The 23,546-nt window shown below is 39.9% G+C and overlaps 10 protein-coding genes across 10 annotated transcripts; 7 read left to right on the top strand and 3 right to left on the bottom strand. All coding sequences in view use genetic code 12, as the record gives it.

Moving 5' to 3' along the window:
• Positions 1-609: 609 nt before the first annotated feature.
• FMP45 (Fmp45p) lies at positions 610-1,404 on the top strand (the record flags this gene model as incomplete). The annotated part of the gene is made up of 1 exon (XM_001486836.1): positions 610-1,404. One exon carries the CDS (start codon positions 610-612, stop codon positions 1,402-1,404), a length of 795 nt encoding a protein of 264 aa, XP_001486886.1.
• Positions 1,405-1,518: 114 nt separating this feature from the next.
• On the top strand, positions 1,519-2,205 carry PGUG_00264 (uncharacterized protein; the record flags this gene model as incomplete). The annotated part of the gene is made up of 1 exon (XM_001486837.1): positions 1,519-2,205. One exon carries the CDS (start codon positions 1,519-1,521, stop codon positions 2,203-2,205), a length of 687 nt encoding a protein of 228 aa, XP_001486887.2.
• Positions 1,567-2,478, bottom strand: PGUG_00265 (uncharacterized protein; the record flags this gene model as incomplete). The annotated part of the gene is made up of 1 exon (XM_001486838.1): positions 1,567-2,478. One exon carries the CDS (start codon positions 2,476-2,478, stop codon positions 1,567-1,569), a length of 912 nt encoding a protein of 303 aa, XP_001486888.1.
• A 4,536-nt stretch (positions 2,479-7,014) lies between these two features.
• PGUG_00266 (uncharacterized protein) lies at positions 7,015-8,235 on the bottom strand (the record flags this gene model as incomplete). Its single annotated transcript, XM_001486840.1, has 1 exon — positions 7,015-8,235. The coding sequence occupies one exon, from the start codon at positions 8,233-8,235 to the stop codon at positions 7,015-7,017; it is 1,221 nt and encodes a 406-aa protein (XP_001486890.2).
• PGUG_00267 (uncharacterized protein) lies at positions 7,306-8,259 on the top strand (the record flags this gene model as incomplete). Its single annotated transcript, XM_001486839.1, has 1 exon — positions 7,306-8,259. The coding sequence occupies one exon, from the start codon at positions 7,306-7,308 to the stop codon at positions 8,257-8,259; it is 954 nt and encodes a 317-aa protein (XP_001486889.2).
• Positions 8,260-12,299: 4,040 nt separating this feature from the next.
• On the top strand, positions 12,300-12,758 carry PGUG_00268 (ribonuclease H family protein; the record flags this gene model as incomplete). Its single annotated transcript, XM_001486841.1, has 1 exon — positions 12,300-12,758. One exon carries the CDS (start codon positions 12,300-12,302, stop codon positions 12,756-12,758), a length of 459 nt encoding a protein of 152 aa, XP_001486891.1.
• Positions 12,759-14,314: 1,556 nt separating this feature from the next.
• On the top strand, positions 14,315-14,812 carry PGUG_00269 (uncharacterized protein; the record flags this gene model as incomplete). The annotated part of the gene is made up of 1 exon (XM_001486842.1): positions 14,315-14,812. One exon carries the CDS (start codon positions 14,315-14,317, stop codon positions 14,810-14,812), a length of 498 nt encoding a protein of 165 aa, XP_001486892.2.
• A 4,168-nt stretch (positions 14,813-18,980) lies between these two features.
• PGUG_00270 (uncharacterized protein) lies at positions 18,981-19,457 on the top strand (the record flags this gene model as incomplete). Its single annotated transcript, XM_001486843.1, has 1 exon — positions 18,981-19,457. One exon carries the CDS (start codon positions 18,981-18,983, stop codon positions 19,455-19,457), a length of 477 nt encoding a protein of 158 aa, XP_001486893.2.
• A 1,309-nt stretch (positions 19,458-20,766) lies between these two features.
• On the bottom strand, positions 20,767-21,675 carry PGUG_00271 (uncharacterized protein; the record flags this gene model as incomplete). The annotated part of the gene is made up of 1 exon (XM_001486844.1): positions 20,767-21,675. The coding sequence occupies one exon, from the start codon at positions 21,673-21,675 to the stop codon at positions 20,767-20,769; it is 909 nt and encodes a 302-aa protein (XP_001486894.2).
• A 1,058-nt stretch (positions 21,676-22,733) lies between these two features.
• On the top strand, positions 22,734-23,405 carry PGUG_00272 (uncharacterized protein; the record flags this gene model as incomplete). Its single annotated transcript, XM_001486845.1, has 1 exon — positions 22,734-23,405. One exon carries the CDS (start codon positions 22,734-22,736, stop codon positions 23,403-23,405), a length of 672 nt encoding a protein of 223 aa, XP_001486895.2.
• Between the last annotated feature and the right edge of the window lie 141 nt (positions 23,406-23,546).

Raw genomic sequence — 23,546 nt, forward strand, 5'->3', positions numbered from 1 at the left:
AACCATCAACTGGCAAAGTTTATCAAGTGAGCGGGGCAAGACTCCCGTGCACCGGCGCGACAGATCGGCCGGCCGGTTGCGACCCCGATCCTGCACCGCAGTCAGCCGCGCGGTGCATCGACGTTCATTGCGGCGGGGCTTGGCTAGTCACGGCAACAGCAACGGCTGCGAAAATCTATGGTCACGGCGAGGCTGTGAACAGGCTATATAAGGCAGGAGAAGATGTTTGCAAGTGTTTGACAACATCGATATCCGTGAGAAACAAAGAGCAAATTTGCAAAGAAATTAAAAATTAAAGGGTCCCTCAATTAGCTCGATTAGGACCAAAACAAACAGACAGCAATCTATCTGAAATCAGGTACATAAGGTGAGGCTCGGTCACAGACTCAGAAAAAGTCATAAGACAGAGACAGAAAAAGTTTGTTATTAATCTAGCCAGTTCAAGGTTCCTAACAGTCATCAGTAATCGTATCAGTCTGAGAACTGTCACATTAAAAGAAAAAGAGTTTTGCGACAGAATTAACAGTCACTTCACTCACAGTCATTCAGTCTCATTAGCAGTCACTTCCTATCTCATTTAGCAGTCTTTCACAGCCACTTAGTACCGTTATGCTCAGACGAATCTTCACCATCGTGCCCTTGATCCTCCTCTTGGGCTCGACATTGCTTCTTGTTTTCATGAACATTGTGGGTGCCAACAACTCATCTATTCTTGGTGACTTCTACTGGTCTGAAGCCGAAACCAGCTCCATCTCCAAGGCCAACTTTCCAAAGACAAGATGGACTTCTTACAATATGTGTGGAGTCAAAGACGGTCGCAATTCCAACTGTTTGTCGGCTGCTCCAGCTTACCCTTTCTCGCCTCAAGACAACTTTTCCACCAAACAGGGCATTCCAAAGTCGTTTGTTTCTCATAGAGACACCTACTACTACTTGACTCGGTTCTCATATGTGTTCTTCCTTATTGGTATTTTCTTCACCGTGGTGGCATTGATTCCCGTTGCGCTTTCGATTTGTCTTTCTGGCTTCGTTTCCGGAATTCTTTCGTCATTGGCCGTTGGTCTTGCCTTATTGTTCGTGGCAGCCGGTGCATCAGTGATGACTGCTGCTCACGTTAAGGGAAGAAATGCGTTCAGAGACGCAGGAATGTCTGCAAACCTCGGCGTCAAGATGTTTGCCATTACTTGGGCAGCAGTAGCTTGCTTGCTTTTGAGTTTTATTTTCATGTGTGTGGTGAGTGGAACAGCTGGTGCTCGCAAAGTGCAAAAGAGAACAGAACCTTATGAAGACAAGCCAGCACGCTCTACTTCGTCTTCGTCTTTTGACCGTACGGCAGTAGAGCCCTACGGCTCACAGCAGGCTCAGCCAAAGCACTTTTTCAAGTTTCGCCGTAACGAAGTTTAGGTGAGAGAGAAAGAGAACAAGAGAAAAGAGAAGAGAGTTGATAATTTTCAACTAGTTGAACAAGTTTATTAATAAAAGCCACAAAGCCCGAAGTCAATCTGAAGAAGGTGAATAATGAAGTCCTGCCAGTATATCAGTGATACCTGTTTAGTCAATAAGAAACTACATAATTGGTTGGAAGAACCAGTAAGTCAAGAATCTGGAGTTTTTCTTTGCATCTCTCTTTTCCACTTCATTACCTCCCTCTCTTTTCATAATTGGTTGAAAGAACCAGTAGGTCAAAAATCTAGAGTTTTTCTTGGCTTCTCTCTTGACCATCTCGTCTCCAGCAACGATATCTTCTTCTCTCTTCATAATTGGCTGGAAGAACCAGTAGGTCAAAAATCTGGAATTTTTCTTAGCTTCTCTCTTCACTACTTCCGAGGTCTCTTCCTCTCCTCTCTTCATAATTGGTTGGAAAAACCAATAAGTCAAAAATCTCGAGTTCTTCTTGTCTTCTCTCTTCTCAAGGCTCGACTCAGGCACCAAGTTTTCAATGGGAAAGCTTTCCCGCTTCATATACTGAGCAGCATTGAATTCGTAGCCGGTTGCAACTTCACCAAGCTCACGTTTTTCTGGACTTTCCTCCTTAACGGTGGTGTTCACAAGGAAAAGGGTGATAGTTCCACTGTTGTTGAGGTAAATTGGAGCATTGGTTTCGTCAATAGTCACAATTTGGTTGACAGCACTCTTTGGGAAGGGAACTGGAATCTTATCAGATGCTGCAGCAAGAGGTGCGGCGGCAGCGTAGGTTGCAAATAAAGTAGAAACGAAGGCAGTTGAGAACTTCATGTTGTTGGATGATGATGTTATGAGTCGGAACCATGCCTCTTTATAGTTTTCGAAGCTCGGATCAAGTTTGGGACCACTTCTTTCTCCATTCAACTTGCATGAGAAATATGCACATTCGATGCGGCAGACGACCCTTTCGCAGCCAAATCGGGCAACTAGATGGTGCCCGGAGATACACAAGGGAGGGCATATAGAGCTGACGGCAACCCACGGGCAGGCCACGGGCAAACCCGAAACAGCCATATAGGGGAGAGTGGGCGGAAAAGCGGAGGAGATAAAATGCGGATGAAACAGAAAGGCGGTTCAAGGACGAAAAGGGAAAGTCAAGAAAAGAAAGAGAAGGCATAGCTGCAGAACCTCGGGTTTAGGTGAAGCATGGAACGATATTCCGAGTGGTATTATGCACAAATGTAAAGGGGAAAAGACAAAATGTGGATAGTGGTAGACAAGTGGTAGACAAGTAATGAAAAAATAATGAAAAATTTTTTAAAATGAAAAAATTAGAAAAACACGGGTAAGCCTTGATTCAGTCTTGATTCCGTCACCACTGATAGTCACCTCTTCAGGTACGGGTCCTTAAGATGTTAACATACGGTCTGGGTAGTTTTTAACTAGTCCTCTCCGCAGCCACGGCACCTGCATAAAGCGGCTTCACATACTACTGGATTGCAAAGTTGACCTAAAAATAGCTGATAGTGTATGGCTCATGGAAGAGATGGGTTCGACAAGATGAGCTAACATGATGCCTCAACAGTTAGGTAAAATCATTTGTGATTGTACAACATTGACATTTAGCCGATCATATAAGACTATCGCATTGATGAAGAAATATGGTTGATTATTACCGAAAATCTTGAGATAAACGATGGAGTCTTGAAGATCAGGAAATAATGATTCCTCTTCCGAGTTGAAGTGAAGATTCTAGTTGATTTTTAAGAGTCAATTCCGATAAAGCTCTATACTTGTCTTAGACAGCCAAAGAGTACCAGAGAAGTTTTACCGACTTAAGCGGTTTCTCCTTTAGAGAGAATACTTCGAGGCAAGAATATAATGTCAGGTTGCAAAAAGGTAAGAGAGAACCTCCACTACAAGAACCAATGCAGGAACAAAAATAAGAAAATATGTGGTGATCGTTCAAACTGCCAACATCCTTGAAGCTAGAATAGACCAATTTGGGAATAAAGGAGTATGCTCTAAAGTTTATAATCACTACAATTACCCCAGTGCTCTTCACAATTACTTGGAACTAAAAAATCCAGACACCCCAAGACATATATCCATTGAAATGATCAATACGTGTGTCGGGTCAGTAGTGCGCACATTTGTATAATGTCCAAAACTTTGCTAGTTAAAGCACATGCGCGCAACCGGGACTACATTGTGTATATTGTTTGAATTATGTTCACCTTGACGGATAACTAGTGTAAATCATTTTACACAACTTGAGGGTTCAAAAGCCAGCGGGAGCCCTGGGAATTCTGCAGAAGCTCAAGGGCGTTTCTGCAAAATGTTCTCGCTCTAGCTCAAACTTGATTTACTTAGCGATATTCGTAACAATTTTCCAATTTTGCAATTTTTGAAAAATACAATTTTTATAATATAATTGAGCCCAGAGAAAAGGAAAGGGTATAGAAGAAATAGAACCCAACAAGATAGGCTGAACAATTAGGCAATATGATCATCTGCAATTGCACAACCTTGACATTCAACCTATTATATACCTTAAATGCAGTGCGGAATACTGCTAAACAAACAAAGTTCAAAATGAGACTGAGATCGACGAAATTAGGATGCGTGATGCTACACGATTCATACATCAAAATGTACTATTCCTCGTCGCCATACGTGAATTGAAGCCTTCTATAACATGACAATAACCTGATAACATAATAACAAGCTTAGTATTACCTCATCATTCATGGGTTCAAAACTAGTTCAATTTTGACACAAATTTTTTCAATATTGATCGGAGCGCTTCAAGATTGTAGCGGGCTAGAGAGCTCATGTGAACTAAATGGGTATTGTGCTCAATTTTGTTATACGATGATTTGCGGCTCCGGAAATTTGACATTTAGCCGCGACGACGGCTCGATCAAAACACTCAAAATTGGTCCGGGCACTCCACAATTGTAGCGGCCGATAGAGCTCACGTGAACTAGATGGGCACTCCAGTCCATTTTGTTCTACGATGATTTGCGGCTCCGGAAACTTGACATTTAGTCGAAAAAACGAGTTGATAAAAACTCTCAAATTGATCGGGACGCTCCAAGATTGGAGCGGCCGATAGAGTTCGGCTGACCTAGTTGGTCAATGTGACGCATGTTGTATCTTCATGTTTTGCGGCTCCGGAAAGTTGACATTTAGTCGAAATCGGGGTCGCTTATGTCAGCTCGACCCTCATTTTAGTCAGCGAACCAAGGTCGAAACTTTATTTAGTATGGTAAATTCGTACTACAGTGCGAGGCAATACCTAGCTTTATCAGCTGTGGTCCGGTAGAAGACTGGGACCAACGTAAGCGGGATGTTAATTATAGAAGTTAGTTGTCAGGGATTTCGAATAAGATACCACATATGTGCAGTATCTTTACTTTTAGGCTACAGAGGTTATTTCACGGTCCGGTTCATTTGACCGTTTCCATTCTTAATCCCATTGACTTCCCCTTTTTTACGATTCTTTACTTTAGGTAGTTTTTACTTAGCTTGAGGTCTCGTAAACATGCTTTTAACAATCGATTCAGTGGAAGGTTAGAGTCAAGTTTCATATTCTCCGAAAATCTTTCAACTCTCTCAAATATTGCAAAAGACATATATCAGAGTATAGTCTCTGGTATGAATACTCATCCTACCAAAGGTAACTGTAGTGTAAATGGCTATTGGCATTTTTAAGAGAAAAGTGGGAGGAAATTTTGATTATAGCGCGCGGCTGCAAACTTTTGCGCGCATGCATCTAGAAAAGTGGGACAGATTAACTGTTTATATGTCCCACTTTTCGCGAATTTTTGGTGAGAAAATCCGAGCTACGTCACCCGAGATTGAAACTGTCCCACGCGCCAGAGGTTTGGTATGTCTCAAAAGTGCTAATTCGACTTTTAAAATTGAGGATGGGACGACCTTTTCGATTGCCAGCCAATTATAACCCCTATGAGCTGGGAGGAGTCAGTGAACTTTAAAGACTAAAATTGTAACTCAAATGGCCTTCTCCGCATCTTCATACCTTGACTCTCCGGTGACTTATTCATAAACATATAAATATTGAGGATGGGACGACCTTTAAACTATGGTTCTGAAGCTAAAACATTTCAACTTTTATTCATGCCCTATTCCCACCTTTTTAGACGTCTTACAGGACTGTGATTTGATAGGTGTTCAGTTTAGCTCTTGAAAGTTGGACAATTTTGATGACTTCCTTTGTTTTTGCAGATGTCAAGGTCCTAAAGTAATTCTATTTCTACTCTATCTAGAAGTTAACATTCTCAGTTTATATTGTGAGTTCTATGTTTAGAAAGAGTTGGATTTACCGCTTAACTCATGCCCAATAAGAGCCTCTATTACGGTGCTTCTTGTAATCTCAAGCAATTGTGGCTAACTACGTTTTAGTCACCGGCAATATCAGAATTTGCAGCCAATTTTGCGAGTACTCTACTCGAAGTTGTTGGCAGCTGTGCCACCTTTGGTACTTTCTCTGATCTACTCTTAAACTCCAGCCGACTCCTTGAATCTCATCTGCCATGGAAGTATTGGCTTGTGACTCGAAGCTTCATTCGCACCTCGTTATCAGTTCTAGAGGGTACAATTGATTTAGGTTGTGAAATGTGGTGAAGAAGATTGCTCTGTTGAGGAGTTGAAGGAGCCCAGTTACTTCTTGGTGAGTTTCGAAGCTGTCAGTTTGGATCCTTTTTGAATTCTAACCGCTCATCTGACTGCTTATGACAAGACCAGTGATGGGTGGTATGGAAGATACGTAAAAAGAATCATAGCTAGCAAGCTGAAATTAGTGAAGGGTACTATAGGAGCCACTGTCGTGTAACTGTTTATTACTTTTCAAAAATAAATCACCAAATGATAATGGTCAATTTTTCAGGGTTTGCATTTTTCCAGAATTTTGTAATTTCTCACTTCATTCAATTCATGAATCTACTTGAACATCGAATGCTGCTTTTTATTTGAGATTTCATTCAAATTGCTGGCTTAATCCCATTAGCATTCAGTTGATACATCGTATTCCTGTTTACTCACCATTGCTTTGTTACCAAAGGCTACTTTGTGCAGAGAAAAAACAGCAGAAATATCATTAATTCATTAGCTTTAAGTTAGTCGTATCTGAGCAAACTCCCTTAGATATCAAGAGATTGCCATTTTCTTTTTTTTCGAAGAGGGCCACTCTCACATTTTCGTTTCCCCTTTATTTCCTTACTTGCAAACATCAGTCATCAGAAGTTCCCTTGTACCACGTATGGCTGAATTGATGTTGCTCAACGTATGCTTTTACATCAATTTCATTTTGCACTGGCGGAACACTTGCATTTTTCACAGCAATTGCATAGTTTTGAGCGGTTTGGCGAGGTCTGGACATCCCCTTAGCACAATCTTGGAACAATAATCACGAAAGAAAAGCAGCACACTGTTCTGGAGACTATCATCATGGCTTCAAATTCAAGGTAATTTCTTGTTGTTCCAAATGGTTGCAAAGCAGTTTCTGGCCGTTAAGAATTATTCCTTTGGGCTGAAACTCAAACTGCTATTCTTTTGAGTAGGCAGCTAGAACTCTCCTTTTTTCACTTATAAATAACTTGAATCGAGTAATCGGTAGGTTGCGAACACTTCAGGCGACTTGGAAACAAATTCCCGAAGAAGTTCATCGACCATTTCCTTGCTTCTTGAAGTGAATCTTTTTGTCACTCTACCACCCACCGATTCTGTTGATTCATTGAATGTGTTGATTTTCACCGATAATTGCAGTATTCTAAGTCCCTTTATGACTCGATAAAGCTCAAGAAGGTCCACTTGCAGAAAACCCTTTACAATCGGGGTGGTAAGCGATGAAATCCTCACATATTCAACCGTACATCGATGGAGCAGAATGTACTGTCTTTCTCTGGGACACTTTACCCACTTACACGATTCAATATGGTTAAACTCTTCGATCAAAAGCGGAACTGTTTCAATACCGACGCCAAGTATACATGGTCTACCATCGGGGTAATTTGGGGGATCTCGGGATGGACGGACTTTTCCATTGCTCAAAGGAAGGTGGATAACTCTAGAATGAACGTTTTGCGTATTATCGATAGTCGGGGAGATTTGCGTATTGTCGATAATTGTGGAGATTCGCATATTGTCGATAGCTGGGGAGATTTGCGGATTTTCGATAGCTGGCCGGCTTTGGACATCATGGTCAATAGTTGGCGAGATTTGCGTATTTTTGATAGCTGGGGAGATTCGCGTATCATCGATAATTGTGGAAATCTGCATATTTTCGATAGCTGGCCGGCTTTGGGCACAATGATCAATAGTTGGCGAGATTTGCGTATTGTCGATAGCTGGGGAGAATTGCGGATTTTCGATAGTTGGGGAGCTTTGCGTATCACAGTCAATAGCTTGCGGGCTTTGGGTATTATGGTCAATAGCTGGTGGGGTATCATCATCAATAGCTTGTGGGCTTTGTGTACCAACTTCGATTGGCGAGTTTTGCGTACTATTTTTAATTGGCAAGATTTGCGTAGTTGGCAGGCTTTGCTTTTGATTCATCATAGATTTGATTGTTTCAACAAGTTCTCTATGATTTTCTTCTTGGACTCTCATAGTTTCTTCATGAATCCACATAGTTTCTTCATAGTACCTCTTAGTTTCTTCATGGATTCTCCTAGTTTCTTCTCGGTACTTCCTAATTTCTTCGCAAAAAGCATGAATGCTTTTGCTCCTCTCTTCGTATTCCGCCTCAATCGTACCGTGTCTTCGACGTTTCCTTTTTTGAATTGTATCATTAATGTGATCCGTCATTTCCCTTATCAAGAAATTAATTAATTTCGCGTTTTAATGGTTGCAAATTATTGATCCGAAATCCCAGCTTGCATGCATGACGAAAATGAAGTCTTGAGATATTCAACAAGGTCAATGGATATTTAGGGAATTCTTAAAAGGCCATTGAAGCCTTCGTAGGCAATAATTGCACATTTAGAATCGATACACTCTTAGGTATTTTAAGAGTTATTAGTTTTCCTTGAGTTAATAACTAGTTTTCGATTTCTATCCTGATCCGAGATCAGAAACGAACTATTGCCTTGTAATTTAACTGGCTGATACAGTAGTTGGTAATTGTATGATTGTTTCTTGTCATAAGTTGAGAGCCTAGCATCGCATTTCTTTGGTGAACACTCAATTTCTTATACAAATGTCCAATTTAAGGAAGATTGCACGAGTACAATGCATAGTTTATCCTCACAATAGCCCGAGACCTTCGCTAACTATCCCATTGTTCAATGAAATAAGCCTTCCGTAAGCATTTATTTTTAGCACTCGCGAAATAGGCCATCGTACTTCAACCACCACCAAATAATATTAGGCGTTATCACAACAGATAAAACACCATGTGGGTGACCTCGCGGCTAAATAGGGATTTCTGTAGCGTATATAAAACGGGAGTATTGCAGATTTATAGTAGTTTTAAGTTTTACTCAATTGCAATATGTGGCCCAATATAGTAGCGTTGGAAGTGGGTTGTGGGGCAACCCGCACAACTTACACCACTTTTGACTTGAATCTGACTTTAGATGCATACTACTGTGGGCAAAAACAGACTTTTTATTCCATGAAAAAAAAGTTGAAGAATGCGAGACTTACAGACGCTGAGATAACTGAGACCGGGTTGGTCTTGAAGTGTGGGGAAGGGTTTCAAAATTTAACCACATTCAACTACAATCTGACTTTGAATGCATCGTATTGTGGGGGACAAGAGGGTGAGTACTTGGCAAAGCGCCAGTCAAATGCGGGGAGTGGTAGAGATGTTAAACTTGCTTGGATTTGTCTTGTAGTTGTTGCTGCTACTTTGGTTCTTTGAGTCTACTGAACTAGCTAAAAATGATCAATTTCGCTTCATTATGCGTGAGTAGAACCTTGACATGAGTTTACGAGCTTAATTGCATTGCATTACATAAAATTTACGAGGTTGAAAATTAGTGCAAATAGCCCAAGAAAAGCTGGTTCAGAACTGAAAATGAGAATGTAATAGAACGATGTATAGTAGTTTATCCTCATATAGTCCGCGTGCGTCGCTGACTATCAGTTGTGCAAATATTTTTTAGGCACTCGCGCCATTTTATTTTCAGTCGATAACTAAATTAGTGGAGATGATGAATGTGAGAGTCTGTAAAGAACTTAGATCTAGCTGCTTCAATAGGCATCTGACCCTATGAGAAGAGTAAGGGCCAATAAGTCAATAAGACAAGATACCAAGAATGCTTCTAGGGTAATTGTAGGATACCTTTTGATTAAATATGAAGATTTTCATCAAATTTGACTTTGGAAATTCCGTAACTGTCACTCCAACAAATAATACCGGATCCTCGAATGTTAGAGAGGGCTTATAGCTCATATAAATAGGCACTATTTTCATTTTTGTTTAACTCAAGTTCATTTCCATTGACACGAGATGTGGGGAAGAATGGACTCATACCTACAACACTTTTTAACTACAATCTGGCTTTATCAGCATAAAACTGTGGGAAAGCAAGAGAATATACGAGTCCATGCACCCCAAGTGTAGCACGGCGAGTCGCAGAGATGCTAAATTTGGCTGAATTTGTCTTATTATTAAGATAGTCCTCTGAGCCTATGTTTCACTAGCCATCGACAAAAATCATCTGCTGAAACCAAAATCGTGATTCATGGCTAAATTAGTTGCGCACCATACGGTTACGATATCAATTTGCAGCCAATTCGCACTCGCTTAAAGATGCCATTTATTTTACGTTGGTGCCGTGCGAGTTCACTAAATAATATCAAGTAGTGGCTTTTATCTCTTATATAAAATGGGCATTATCTAAATTTTTAGTAGTTTCACTCAATAATTTCACAATATGTCCAATTTCTGGCCCCAAATGATAGAGTTGCAAGTGGGTTGTGGGGCAACCCGCACAACGTACACCACTTTTGATTACAATCTGACTGTAGATGCATACTATTGTGCGCAAAAAGATACTTTTTATTCCCAGAAAGACAAGAAGAAACGCAAACTCCCTGCAGTTCTCTCAGGTGCTACGATAACTGAGGAGGGCGAGTTGTTCTTGCAGTGTGGAGAAAATTCGAACCAAACGTACACCACTTTTAACTACAATCTGACTTTAAATGCATCCTATTGTGGAGGTCAGCAAGGTGAGTACGTGGTAAGCCGCCAGTCAAGCTCGGCAAGTGGTAAAGATGCTAAATTTGCTTGGATTTGTGTTATACTTTTTGCTGTTTACTTGGTGGTTTGAGAGTGAATTTTCTTAGCCGAAAATGATCATTTGTGATTTGACATTAACATTGAATTCGCAATGGACTCTTCCACATCATGCGTGATAACATTGCTTTACGTGTTTAAGAAAATGAAAGGATTACTAGCATTTCCAAAGTTGAAAGCCCAAAGAAAAGTTTTCGAGATTGTAATTTCTGATTAGAACAATGCATAATAATTTTCACGTAGTCAGTGAGCTTCGCTGAATATGCAATTATTTCTCCGGCACTCGATATCTATATTTAGTGCCGTTGTTAAGGTGGAGAGTCTGCACCAGAGCCTAATCTTTGCTTAGATAAGGTATCAGACCTTGAAAGAAGCAGTTAAGGCTAATACGTTTCCTTAGGACAAGGATGCCAAGACAAGAGTTAATGCCTCTAGGCTTATTGTGAGATATCCTCTAACTAGATATGGAAATAAAACCACATTATCCCAACTGTCACTCCGACCTACTATTAATTTAGGATCATGATAGAGGGCTTAAATCTCATATAAAATAGGCATTACTTTGAATTTTCTCAAGTGTAATATGACCCCGTGTCAATCAGCGGTACCTGAGAACGGGCTGCACTTGGATTGTGGCGCACAGAACCTAACGATATACACTTTTGACTACAATTGGACTATGGGTGCATAATATTGTGGGTTATACAGGGTGAGTACGAGGCAAAGCACCGCAAGTCAAACGGGGCGAGTCTTAGAGATACTAAATTGTCTTGGATTTGTCTTGTAATTCTAGCTGTTAACTTTGTCCTTTAAGTTACGTACTGATCTACAATCGATATCATCTACTATAAGCTTGCGAATTTGCAGCCAATTTCCTCGCGTAAAGATGCCATTTTCGCGATACTAAAATTGGTGCCGTGCTGAGTGGATACAGTACCAATAATATCCGCTATCTTGCCTAAGAGGGCCAAAGCTCCACCGTCTGATAAGCCCATATAGTCAGATGTGGTTTTGAGGGATATCTTGAAACATCCACATTAATATGAAACTCCACATTAATCTAACATTAGTTAAGCAGTTGCTCGGTTCTGATCCAGGTACCCCTATTTCAACAGAGCTCTCTACAATTTTTATTCTAATTGAGAGGAAGAGATACTGTTCCACGTGAATATCTACGTATGTAGTCGAATTGTTTTACGAAAGTATACGATAAGTTTATACAGTACGGGCATATGGTCTGCAGGATGGCGCATATTTCTTGCGTCAAAAAAGATTACTTAAACACGCCATTTGGAGAAGTTCGCACGACGAAAATTGATTCCATTTAATAGTCAGTAATGCCCTATTATGCAATTATCAACGGTAGAGTGACAGGAGTCTTACTGAACTGGCAAGATTGCAAAAATTCCGTCTTGGGATACAGCAATTCATGGTTCAGAAAGTTCGAAACAGAGGATGAAGCATGGGATTTTTTATGGAAAATCAGTCAGATTCATATTCGGATTCAGATTCATAAGAAAGTTACCTGTTAGGCTATGACGGAAGTGATTATTCCGTCACAAAGTCTGACGACGAAGATGACGAAATCGAACATATCTACATTGATGGAGCTTGTAGAGGAAACGGAATGTATGATCGTCCTGAATCTGGATATGGTGTCTTTTATGGAGATGGAGATGAGCGGAATGTTGCTGTTGCCTTATCAAGTGTTGATGATATACCAGGAACGAGCCAAAGAGCAGAATTGCACGCATTGGACCATGCTGTCTCCAATATTGCCGATTTCTTAGATGAATATAATCCAGATAAGGAGTATGTCATCCATACCGACTCGCAATACGTCATCAAGGCTACTACGGTCTGGATCAAGAAATGGAAGTCCAATGGCTGGACTACATCTTATGGGAAATCTGTGGCTAATCAAGACCTCATAAAAAGAATATTTTCGAACTTGAACCGTATCAATAAGGAACTTGAAGACAACGGCTTTTCTGCGGTAAAGCTTGAACACGTTGCTGGCCATTCCGGAGACTACGGAAATGAAATGGCAGATCAATTGGCCAACGAGGGAGCTGACATGGATTAATCAGTACTGAAATCTCTCGCAAACGGATTGCCCTACACTTTTGTGGATTGAGTTGTTCGCGGTTATGAAATTTTTCGTAAGTCTCTTTAAACTTTAATTCCGAAAGAGGAAGACTTATTGCTCAGATGTCTCAGCTCCAGTAGCTAACTTGGTCAAGTAAATATAGCTCCTTTTGTTTCGCTTAAAACAGCATTATGCCTTAACAGGCGTATCACTTATGTAGTGTTATTGAAGGGTGACTTTGAACGGAAAATATATTAGGGTTTGTATTGATCAGCCACATGCTCGTAAATGCATGCAAATGCAAATGCGAGTAACTGTACATCAATGCACCACGGAACCACGAAGGGTATCAATGTCAATTTGGGTGCAAAATGTGCCAAATGTTTAAATTCAAAATGATAAAGAACTCAAATTAAAGTCAATTTCCACGATTGTGTACTTTGACCAAACATATATTGAAGACTCCATAACATTGACGAGCTTCAATAACATGGATCACTGTATTTCGTAGCAATTTCAACCTAAGAAAATTTCAAAAATTGTAACTGAGATTATAACGCAAACAATGAATAGTAGTTTATTCTCATACTAGTCCGTGAGCTTCACTTTTTTAATTGTGACAGTATTTTTTAGGGCATTTTATTTCCGCGATAATAAATTGGAGCCATGCTGAGTGGGCTCAGTACAAATAATATTAGTCGTTATCTTGTCTAGGGGCTTATTGCTAGTATCAAGGGCCGATGTTTTGATTATAGTATTTTGACTCAATTGTAATATGTCCCTGTGGCAACCAGAGGTACCGGGAGAGTTGCACTTGGATTGCGGGTGGGAGAACTTGACGGTATACAATTATGACTACAATTGGACTATGGGTGCATACTATTGTGGGATATATAGGGGTGAGTATGAGAGAGATCACCGCAAGTCAGACGCGGCGAGCCTTAGAAGTGTAAAATTTGGTTGGATTTGTCTTGTAATTCTTGCTGTTACTGTAGTGCTTTGAGTCTACGAGCTACGATGTGAAATGCAAGACATGTTCTTTTACCGTATCCTGGACGTTTTGGATCAAAAGATAACTTGATATGGTAGTATAGAAGTCATATATAAATTTAGGACAGTATTTAACGGTAAGTCTCTTATAAATGTTTACTTATTGACCTTTAATAGGAGTTCATTTTAAGCAAACAGCGAAAGAAATTCTGACTTTTGGCAACTAATTTACTTTACAATTGATGAGGCGGTTCATTTTGGTCTTGCATGATCGGGATAATACAAACGGAGGCCCAGTAATGTGCCTCAACTCTAACTTCTCGAGTCTGTCGAAAATAGTGCGAGCTTTGACAAGTACGTGAGAAGAGAAAGAATAAGAAACAGTATAAGGAAGATCGAGAGAATGAAGGGAAAGTATAAGAGATGAAGTAGAAAGGGTAGCAGAATCAGTAGGCTGAACCTTTAGAGGCTTCCACTTTCTTTCGGTTTAGCTGTATATATTTACTTAGAAACTGAGTTTCGCAGCCACCTCTAATTTGGACAAAGATTTGACTGAACAAACTATGGCGACTCTGGGTTGCCTGAATAAAGAAAGCTTTCTTAGAAAAATTCAAAAAAAAAAACGACTCCAGAAGGAATGGCCTGAGGAGGAATGCCCTGATGTCGAAACGAGTATAATACCGTATTTAATCTTTTTTGGTATGTCGATGGGTTTGATCAGTATTTTAAGAGGGGTACATGAGCTAAGGGTTTCCCGTGAGCCATTAAAACTTATCCTCAGGTTCCTTCGTGTTGCTACGTGCGTTGTTGCGTGCGTTGTGACATGTTGCATCACTTTCAATTACTTCAGCCCATCATGGAAGATAACTATATCTGGAATTATCGATGTATTACTCCACCAAGACTATGCAACTTTTGTTTTAGTTTGGGTATTAATTTTGATATTAACCCTATCAGCTCCACCCCGGAAGATCACAGAGGGAAAGGATGAAATAAAAAACGAAAAGGATGAAATCAAAAACGAAAAGGATGCAATCAAAAAGGAATATGTTGAGGTATAATTACTTTGTGTTTAGAATGACTAGAAATGGTGGATCACCGTTCATGTTTTCTCGTTTTCGTCTTTAGTAATGTATGTTTGACCCACGTACTGTTTATCAGAAAGAAGAGATAGAGCAGAGAGTTTAAGGAAAATTGAGAGAATGAAGTAATCGGAAAGTATAAGGAAATTGAGAATAGATAGCAGAATCAGTTATCTCAGCGTCATTTTCAGGTTCTTTGACCTTCGGAAGCTTACCACTTTCTTTCGCGGCTCTAGGTTGGCAAGATCTACTTGCATGTATACCGTTTACTTAGAAACCCGAGTTTTCGCAGCAGCACCTAAAGGGAAGAAAAAATGCTTGAAGTTGTGAGGGCAATCTTGACTGAAGAAGCTATGGAAGACGACATGCTGAAGTTGAAGACAGTGCACTTTTATACTATTATATTGTTTTGTTTTAGCTGGGTAGCACTTCTGGCTGATGAAAATGATTGGAGGATATGCCTGGTTGTGTTGTGTGGCGATTCATGTGATCTGTACTGCTACATGGTTAAACATTGTAAAAGCTTCCCCTCGATATGAGGATCCATGGTGTATGATATATAGCTTATCTTGTCTTATTTGGTGGCTTCTGTCATGTTATGGGGTTTACGATATCTACTGCCAAGCAGAGTAATACAACTACAAAGATTCTTCGTTAACATCGTTCAGTACTTATATTTGCAGCTAGTCAGTGAACTTGATATGTTTATGTTTAGTATTTGTATTTTTCGTACTGTTTGTTTGAAATAGCATAGCTTTCTATTTGGTTGCAAATTCAGCCGCGCGCGGGCTCGATAAGAGGCTGCATACATACGAAGTAGTGGCTTTTACCAGCCAAATTGTACACCAGTACACCAAAGGGTTCCTTATGACCGACCTTTTCACGGTATCACTCTAGAGCTCTTAATACTTTAAGAAAGTGATGCCAATGAACAATTTCGAGACATGATATCCAAGTATGCTGCTTCTAGGATTTAGGTGATAAAAGACCATTGATCGTAGCTTTTGTTGATGGTATATGTAGGATTTCCCGGATTTAGTGTTATATGCAGTGCATATGACTGCTAAAATGTGGTACATCATCAACCCCCATTTGATAAGGAGGGTGACCTCTGACCCGCATGCTGCAGATACGGTGGCAAAAGTGGTGGCAACCCCGCTTTGCCAAGCTATAAATATGGGACCCATTCCAGGGGATAAATTCCAATCCTTTATCACATTAATACTTCTGTAATTTTTGATCAGAAATGGAAAATACGTCCAGACGTCAATGGGAAGAAATGACCGTAATTGAGCCCGGAACTACACCCGGAACTACACCGGAAGCTGGGCCCGATTCTTCATTTTATTGGAGAAAGCTGCCATTCGGGATTATTTTATTACTTCTTATATGGCCAAAGTTGTTCCCTACTTACTTCGATGAAGAGATCGAGGCTCCGCGTGGACTCGATATTTCTTGTTTTCTCTGGTGTGCGATGCTTACTACCGACCAGTTTGGGGCCCTACAAGTTTCCTTTGAACGTGAGTCATTAAAAAAAATATCATACAGATTATTTTCTTTGGCTACGTGCTTGTGTATATCGTACTACTTCCACGAGAGGGCATTTGATTCACCTGTTGATACTAGATATGATGTTTACGCTTCATGTCGAGATGTGATTATTCCCTTTATCATGAAGCATGCTGAGTTATGGTAACTTTGCGTTTGAAATGGCTAGAAATGACTTGAAATGAGTGGATCTCCGTTCATTTCCATCGCTAAAATTGGGTATCAAACATTTGCTCTCCTTAGTTTAAACATGTTTTTTTGATTAATATATGTTTGACCCACTTACCGTTCGTCTCAATCAGACTAAAAACCGACAAAGATCAAATCCGAGGCTGCACGAATATGCATATGGAGGGCTTCAAAAGATCAGCAAGGTCTAGAACTGTATTTGCGACATATTTGGTGGTCATTCTTCATGCATGTTGTGCATTTGGGTAGCGACCCTCCCCCCGCCCTTCCCGCATAAATGCAGAAGCATAGTTTTTCGGACTAGAAGTAAATTCTAGGTTTCTCAAGCAACTTAAAGGTACTCAGAAGTCACCACCGAATGTTAAGATTGAAAGATATCTCATAAAAATCATCAAAGATTGGCGAACTTAACAAGCCTATTTAGTGCAAGGCGCGGCTCGCTAAGCTCACACGATACGAGCTGCATGCATATTCAACTGCGAGATGACGTAAGGGGCACATCCGAAAGGGAGAGGGTGTACATGTAACACCAAAAGATTCGCCACTACGTTTACGACCGGACCTTTTCACAGTGTAGTATAATCATTCTAGTTGCTCTTAAATACTTGAAGCAAGTGCGATTAATGAAAATTATTTCGATTCATAATATTTCAAGTATTTTGCTTTTAATATTTCAGGTGAATTGCATGAATAGTTGCAGGGGTTGTCCCTTCGAAGCATGCAATGCCATGCAGCCGTTCGATTTGCATTTTGATCTGGACACGATCTACATATAAAAGACCATTGATCGCAGCTCCCTCTTGTAATTTATTTGAACACAAATGGAAAATACGACTACAACAACAAGGGCCATGACTCTGAATAACTGGAGAGCAGAGTTGAAAGCAACGCTGATACTGCTTGCAGAAAAATGTCGTAAAACAGTTCGTGAAGAAAATCGTCTACACCAGAAGGCATCCCCTGGTGTCGGCATAAGAAGGGATAGAGCTCCGGATTATATCTGGTTTGGTACCTTAGTCATTTGTGTGATATATTTTGCAAGACGGGTGGATGCCTTAATCGTTTCCTATCGACGTGAGGAGCCATTAGAAAATGTTATGTCCAACTTTTTTTCCGTTGTTGTGTGCATTATTACATGTTATCTCGTTTACGTTTACTGCTACCTAGTTATAGAATCCATCTATATCCGGTACATTCAGCTGCTCGAATTATTAGCAATTTGGTAGCTGACACGTGAAAGAATGCTGAGTTATAATAACTTTGTGTTTGAAATGGCTAGAAATGACTTGAAATGAGTGGATCTCCGTTCATTTCCTTCGCTAAAAATGTGGGTATCAAACATTTGCTCTCCTTAGTTTAAATATGTTTTCTGATTAATATATGTTTGACCCACGTACTGTTCATCACAATCAGAACGAAGAATTGTAGGCTTGTCAAATCATTGCAATACTCACGAGCTACGATGTATGCAAGACAAGTTCTTTTTGCCTTATCCTGGACGTTTTGCATCAGAAGTTAGATCATTAAGTTGGTATGGTAGTATAGAATTCATATTCAAATTTTAGGACACCTATTTTATGGTAAGTCTCTTGTAAGTGTTTACTTATTGATTTCTAATAGATTTACAAGTTGGCTAGACTTATTCAGATATAAGCAAACAACGGAAAGAAAAACAGACTTCTGGCAACTAATTTTCTTTACAATTGACCGGCAATTCTTTTAGGTTTTGCATAATCGGGATCCGGATCCAAATACGAACGGAGGCCCAGTAATGTGCCGCAACTCGGTAACTTCTCGAGTCTGCCGAAAGTAGTGCGAGCTCTGTGTTGGATTATTGGCAGATTACGTGATGATATCCTTCACCGTGGGTGTAGTGTTGTGTGAGCTATCTGGAATTTACACTAGCACTATATTGGTGATATAATGTCTTCCTTAATTAGGTATCCGATCCCTAATTATCGATCGAAATCCTGCTGGAATCAACCGTATTGTCCTTTAGATATTATATTAGTTTACTATCCTAATTAATAGATCTAAATTCTTCGCTTAAAATTCCATATTGGGAATTCTCTTCCCTTTATAGAGCCAGGAGCCATTATCCGGCGATACTGCCCTTATGGAGTATAACGTTGATTATCTAATAGAACTCCTGCTTAGTTCAACACTCTGTCTATCACGTAAGAGGAGAGTAAGTAAGAGAGAATAGAACAGAAAGTTTAAGAAAAATTGAGAGATTGAAGGAAATGGAAAGAATAAGAAATTAAGTACAAGAGATATCAGAATCAGTAGGCTGAACCTTCGATAGAGGCTTCCACTTTCTTTCGGTTTGGCAGATTACTAGCTAGAGCTAACTTAAAAACTGAGCTTCGCAGCCACCTCTAATTTGGACAAAGATTTGACTAAACAAACTATGGCGACTCCGGGTTGCCTGAAGAAAGAAAAAGCTCGTGAAAAATGGCTAAAAAAACAGAAAGGATCCCCTGATGAAAAAATAAGAGCGAATAAACACAATTCTTATTTCTGGTCCGGTTGTGCATTGTTTGTGATATGTGTAAGAGGGGTGCGTGCCCTATGGGTTTCCCGTGAGCCATTAAAACTTATCCTCAGGTTTATTCGTGTTGTTGTGTGCGTTGTTGCGTGCGTTGTGATATGTTGCACCGCTTTCAATTACTTCAGCCCATCATGGAAGATAACTCTATCTGGAATTATCGATGTATTACTCCACCTAGAATATTCAACTCGTGCTGATATTTTTCAATTTATTAGTATATCAATCCTATTAACTCCACCCCCGAAGAGCACAGAGGAAAAGGATGAAATCAAAAACGAAAAGAATGAAATCAAAAACGAAAAGGATGCAATCAAAAAGGAATATGCTGAGGTATAATTACTCTGTGTTTAGAATGATTTGAAATGTGAGGTTCATCGTTCATTTTTTTGCTGTAAGCTGCTCTCATAAGTTTGTGGCTATCGCTTATTTCTCGTTTTCGTCTTTAGTAATGTATGTTTTTCCCACGTACTGTTCATCAGAAAGAAGAGATAGATCCAGAAAGTTTAAGGAAAATTGAGAGAATGAAGTAATCGGAAAGTATAAGGAAATTGAGAAAAGATAGCAGAATCAGTCATCTCAGCGTCATTTTCAGGTTCTTTGACCTTCGGAAGGTTCCACTTTCTTTCGCAGCGCACCCCATTATGACAAGTTGCGGCCGACTACTTTATTGAGCTTCCAAATAATTTGCAGCCAATTTCGCAGTACTGCACTCGAAGTTGAAGGCTCTTGCACCTTTTTCTGTTAGAATATGCAGAACCTCGACATGTTGCATATGTAGGATCGAGTGAAGATCGGTGGAGCTGACCTTCGCCGATCCCAAGGCGGTTGCTAGCATGAAGGGCTGTTTGGAGCATATTACCCCTCACGGGAAAGCCTATATAAGGAGGTGCCACCAGCGGTAAAGAGCACGGTTTGAACGAGAGAAATATCGTATATCCCTAGCTAGGAAATATATACGATTGATGAACGAGATACTAGAATAAGTTGCAGCTATTCTAGGTTAATCTCTACTGCCACACACAACCACACTCACGTGAGAACATTGTTTATAGTCTGGCCTACGCAGAGTCACCAGACCCATAGTGACCCAAAGCGGAAGTCTTTTACCAATATACTACACCTGTATATTGGCCCCAGAAATTCTAGTTTAACATTTTCTGGCTCTTGGAATTAGCTCTGTAGTTGTTAGTGCTCGTGGAGTCCAGTCACATTAGTCTTATATGCTACTGGTTTAGCTTGGAATGGGAGCTTTTCTCCTTACCTAAAAGTGATTTTACGTTAAAGCCGCGCATATAGTTGCAAAAAGAGGACGGATTTAAGGTTGCAAAATAAGACGACTCCCGGAAATAAGTATGGATATTTGGGTGAAAAATAGTGAGAATTTATTCGTGTTTTGAGGCTGATGACAATTTGAACACGAGTAAATTCAACCTGGAAACTATCCAGCCAGTATAGTATACCGTACACTTACATTACACACTCTCTACATATACACTTAATATACACTTATACCAGTAACTTATACCAGTAACTTATACCAGTGAATTATACCGGTACACTTGTACCACGTTCACTGATACTCTGCTGGAAATGATTGAAACTTCTACGTTTTCTTTTTCAGCCAATTGTCAAGGGACGCCTCGCTTTACTCCAAATTCTCAATTCTAGAGCGTTTACTTTCTCTCAAACTCAATTCCAATCCGTACCTGGACGATATGGTAATAAAGTCCCGAAGAAGATCATCAACCTTTTCCTTGCTTGTGAGATTGAAATTTCTTCTCTTTCTACCACCAGCAGTTTCCGTTTCGTCACTGAATGATTTGATCTTGGTCGACAATTGAGTCATTGTAAGTCCCTGTTTGTCTCTATAAAGTTCAAGTAGGTCCACTTGTCCAAACTCCTTTGCAAGAGGTTCACTCTTAGAAAGCCTGAGATATTCAACGGTGGGCCGTCGGCGCATGAGGTATTGTCTCTCTTTGGCAGACTTTGCCCACTTACATGAGTCAATAAGGTTAAACTCTTCGATCAAAAGTGGAACTGTTTTTATGCCTTTACCAAGTATACGTGGTCTGCCATTGAAATTTGGGGGACTTTGTGGTAAGCAAGCTCTTCCATTGCTCGAACCACGAGGAGGGTGTATCACTCTAGGATGCTCAATTTGCGTATCGATAGTTGGGGAGCTTGTTTCATGGTCAATAGCTGAGGAGCTTTGGGTATTGTCGATAGCTGGGGAGATTTGAATGTTATGGTCTATAGCTGGTGGGCTTTGAGTACTAACTTCAATTGGGGAGATTTGCGTACTGTCTTCAATTGGCGTTTGCGTAGTTTGCAGGCTTTGCTTCAGTCGCCATTGATTTATAAAGTCACTCATCATATGTTCGAGTTTCGTAAGTTTGTCCATTAGAGCCGTTAATTTCTCGTCCATAGCATTAATTTTCTCGTTCATATCACCAATTCGTTCGCAAGTCGCATCAATGCTTCTGTTCAACTTTTCGAATTCCGCCTCATACATATCGTCTCTTCGCAGTTTCCTTTCTTGCGACAAATCTCTCATATGGTTTGTCTTCTCTCATATCAAGATTAATTAGTTTCGCGTTGATAATTTGCGAATTATTTTTTAATTCATAAGAAGTCAAAGTTGGTGAAATGGAAAATCAAGAGCGCGAAAAATTTGAGCACTGGGCTTGAACAAGTTCCTGAGCTTCAACGGCAGTCACTTTTGCAACTTGATCTTAAGGAGCCACTTTCCAAGTATTAACAACATTTTTCGGCAACAATTGCACATTTAGAATCGAGACACTCATACGTTTAAGAGCTTTCGCTTTTCTTGAGTAAATTAGATAGCCAATTTTCGTTTTCTCTGATTTTCGTATAATAGCCAAGAGCCCTGTGAAAAGATCTCGATGTGGTTGATCTAACCTTTCATCTCGATCAATTCCCTAACGTCTCCATCAGCACTGTAATCATTTCCTCTAGAAAGAAGCCAAACTGTTGCTTTCAGTTAGTTTTTTTGTGGCTTGAGCGAAGACGTTGAGAAACTTAATTCTTCCTTGTTGAGTCCATCAGGTAGTTAGACTTATTGAATGAGCTAGTTTCTCATCATTCCGGTTTGTGTCACAAAATCTTGGTGGTGATGGAAACAAAACCATCATTTTGAGTACTCTTCAGCTTCTATAATCATTTGAATTCTACTGGGGCTGCTTCGATTTCATAGTTGGTTTCAAATCCAATAATTATTATTTTGAAATTTTGCAACCAATGATAAAAATACAAACCAGATTGCTTTAAGTAAGTCAGATTTTGAATGTCGCAAGAGGATAGTGGCCCGTTCATGCCAAGTCGACTAGAGAAGCGAGAAAAGTGATCTGATATAATCAGCTCATACGAGAACGGGTCACTACTCAAAGGTGGAAAGTTAATATCAACAATCTGTTTTCGCAATTCACATCCATTCACCAACGGACGTAGATCAAACCACTTCTTCGCACTGGTAAAGACACATCGGAGGTTATATCGCAGAATTATAATGTTAATCCCTACATAGATCTAGTTGTTACATTGTTGGATGACCTGTTGTCACTCTTTATTCATTTAGTTCTTTGATAGCTCGCTATGAAGCTCAATTATGCAAAACCATTATTGTTCTTAATTTTCAGTTGGTTTGTACTTGCGATTGACACACAGATTTACTTGAAAAGAGCCAATGATTCATGTCAATTGATTCCAGTTTTATACAAAGGTCGATTTTTACAGTACAATTGCCCTGGAGAGACACATTATATGCTTGCTGATGAAGAATTTATTGCATTAAGTAACATCACCAAAAATGTTCCCGAACGGTTAACATTACTGAACGGAACGATTTTCAACTACAAGAAACAGCACTCGAATCGAAATTACACTCACCAACTAATTCGTTTCATTGACTATGCAACCGCTCACATTAAGCAAGTGAGTCTCAATATTGCAAATTACTTTCAGCTTCGAACAAAACCGTGTCAGATAAACCAAAAAATGGCCACCAGTAAGGATGGCAGCAAATATTTGCATATTCTGGTTGAAGCTACCAAAACCTGTGATAAGCTGGCACAAATTTCCGCAATTCTAGAATCCATGGAAGAGTGGTTAAAAAATCACGAACATTATTGCGGTATATGGTGTACTCGTGAATCCGATAAAGGGACTTGGGCAGGGTTGATTCTGATTGGACTGAATAAAGCTTTTTCGTTGGAGTCGTGTGGTAATTATGGGACATATGGACAATGTGAAGAAACTAACGGTTGAGTATGAAAATCAAAAGAAGGATACTAGAAACGCTGGCTCCAACTGAAACTTAGCATGCTTCAAAATAAATCTAGAAATATAGGAACGACTGCATCAGTTTTATTAGTCAGATTGCTCTCTAATTTCTTGCGTAAATTTCAA

Source organism: Meyerozyma guilliermondii, genomic scaffold (genome assembly GCF_000149425.1).
Source record: "Meyerozyma guilliermondii ATCC 6260 scaffold_1 genomic scaffold, whole genome shotgun sequence".
Taxonomy (NCBI): Eukaryota; Fungi; Ascomycota; class Pichiomycetes; order Serinales; family Debaryomycetaceae; genus Meyerozyma; species Meyerozyma guilliermondii.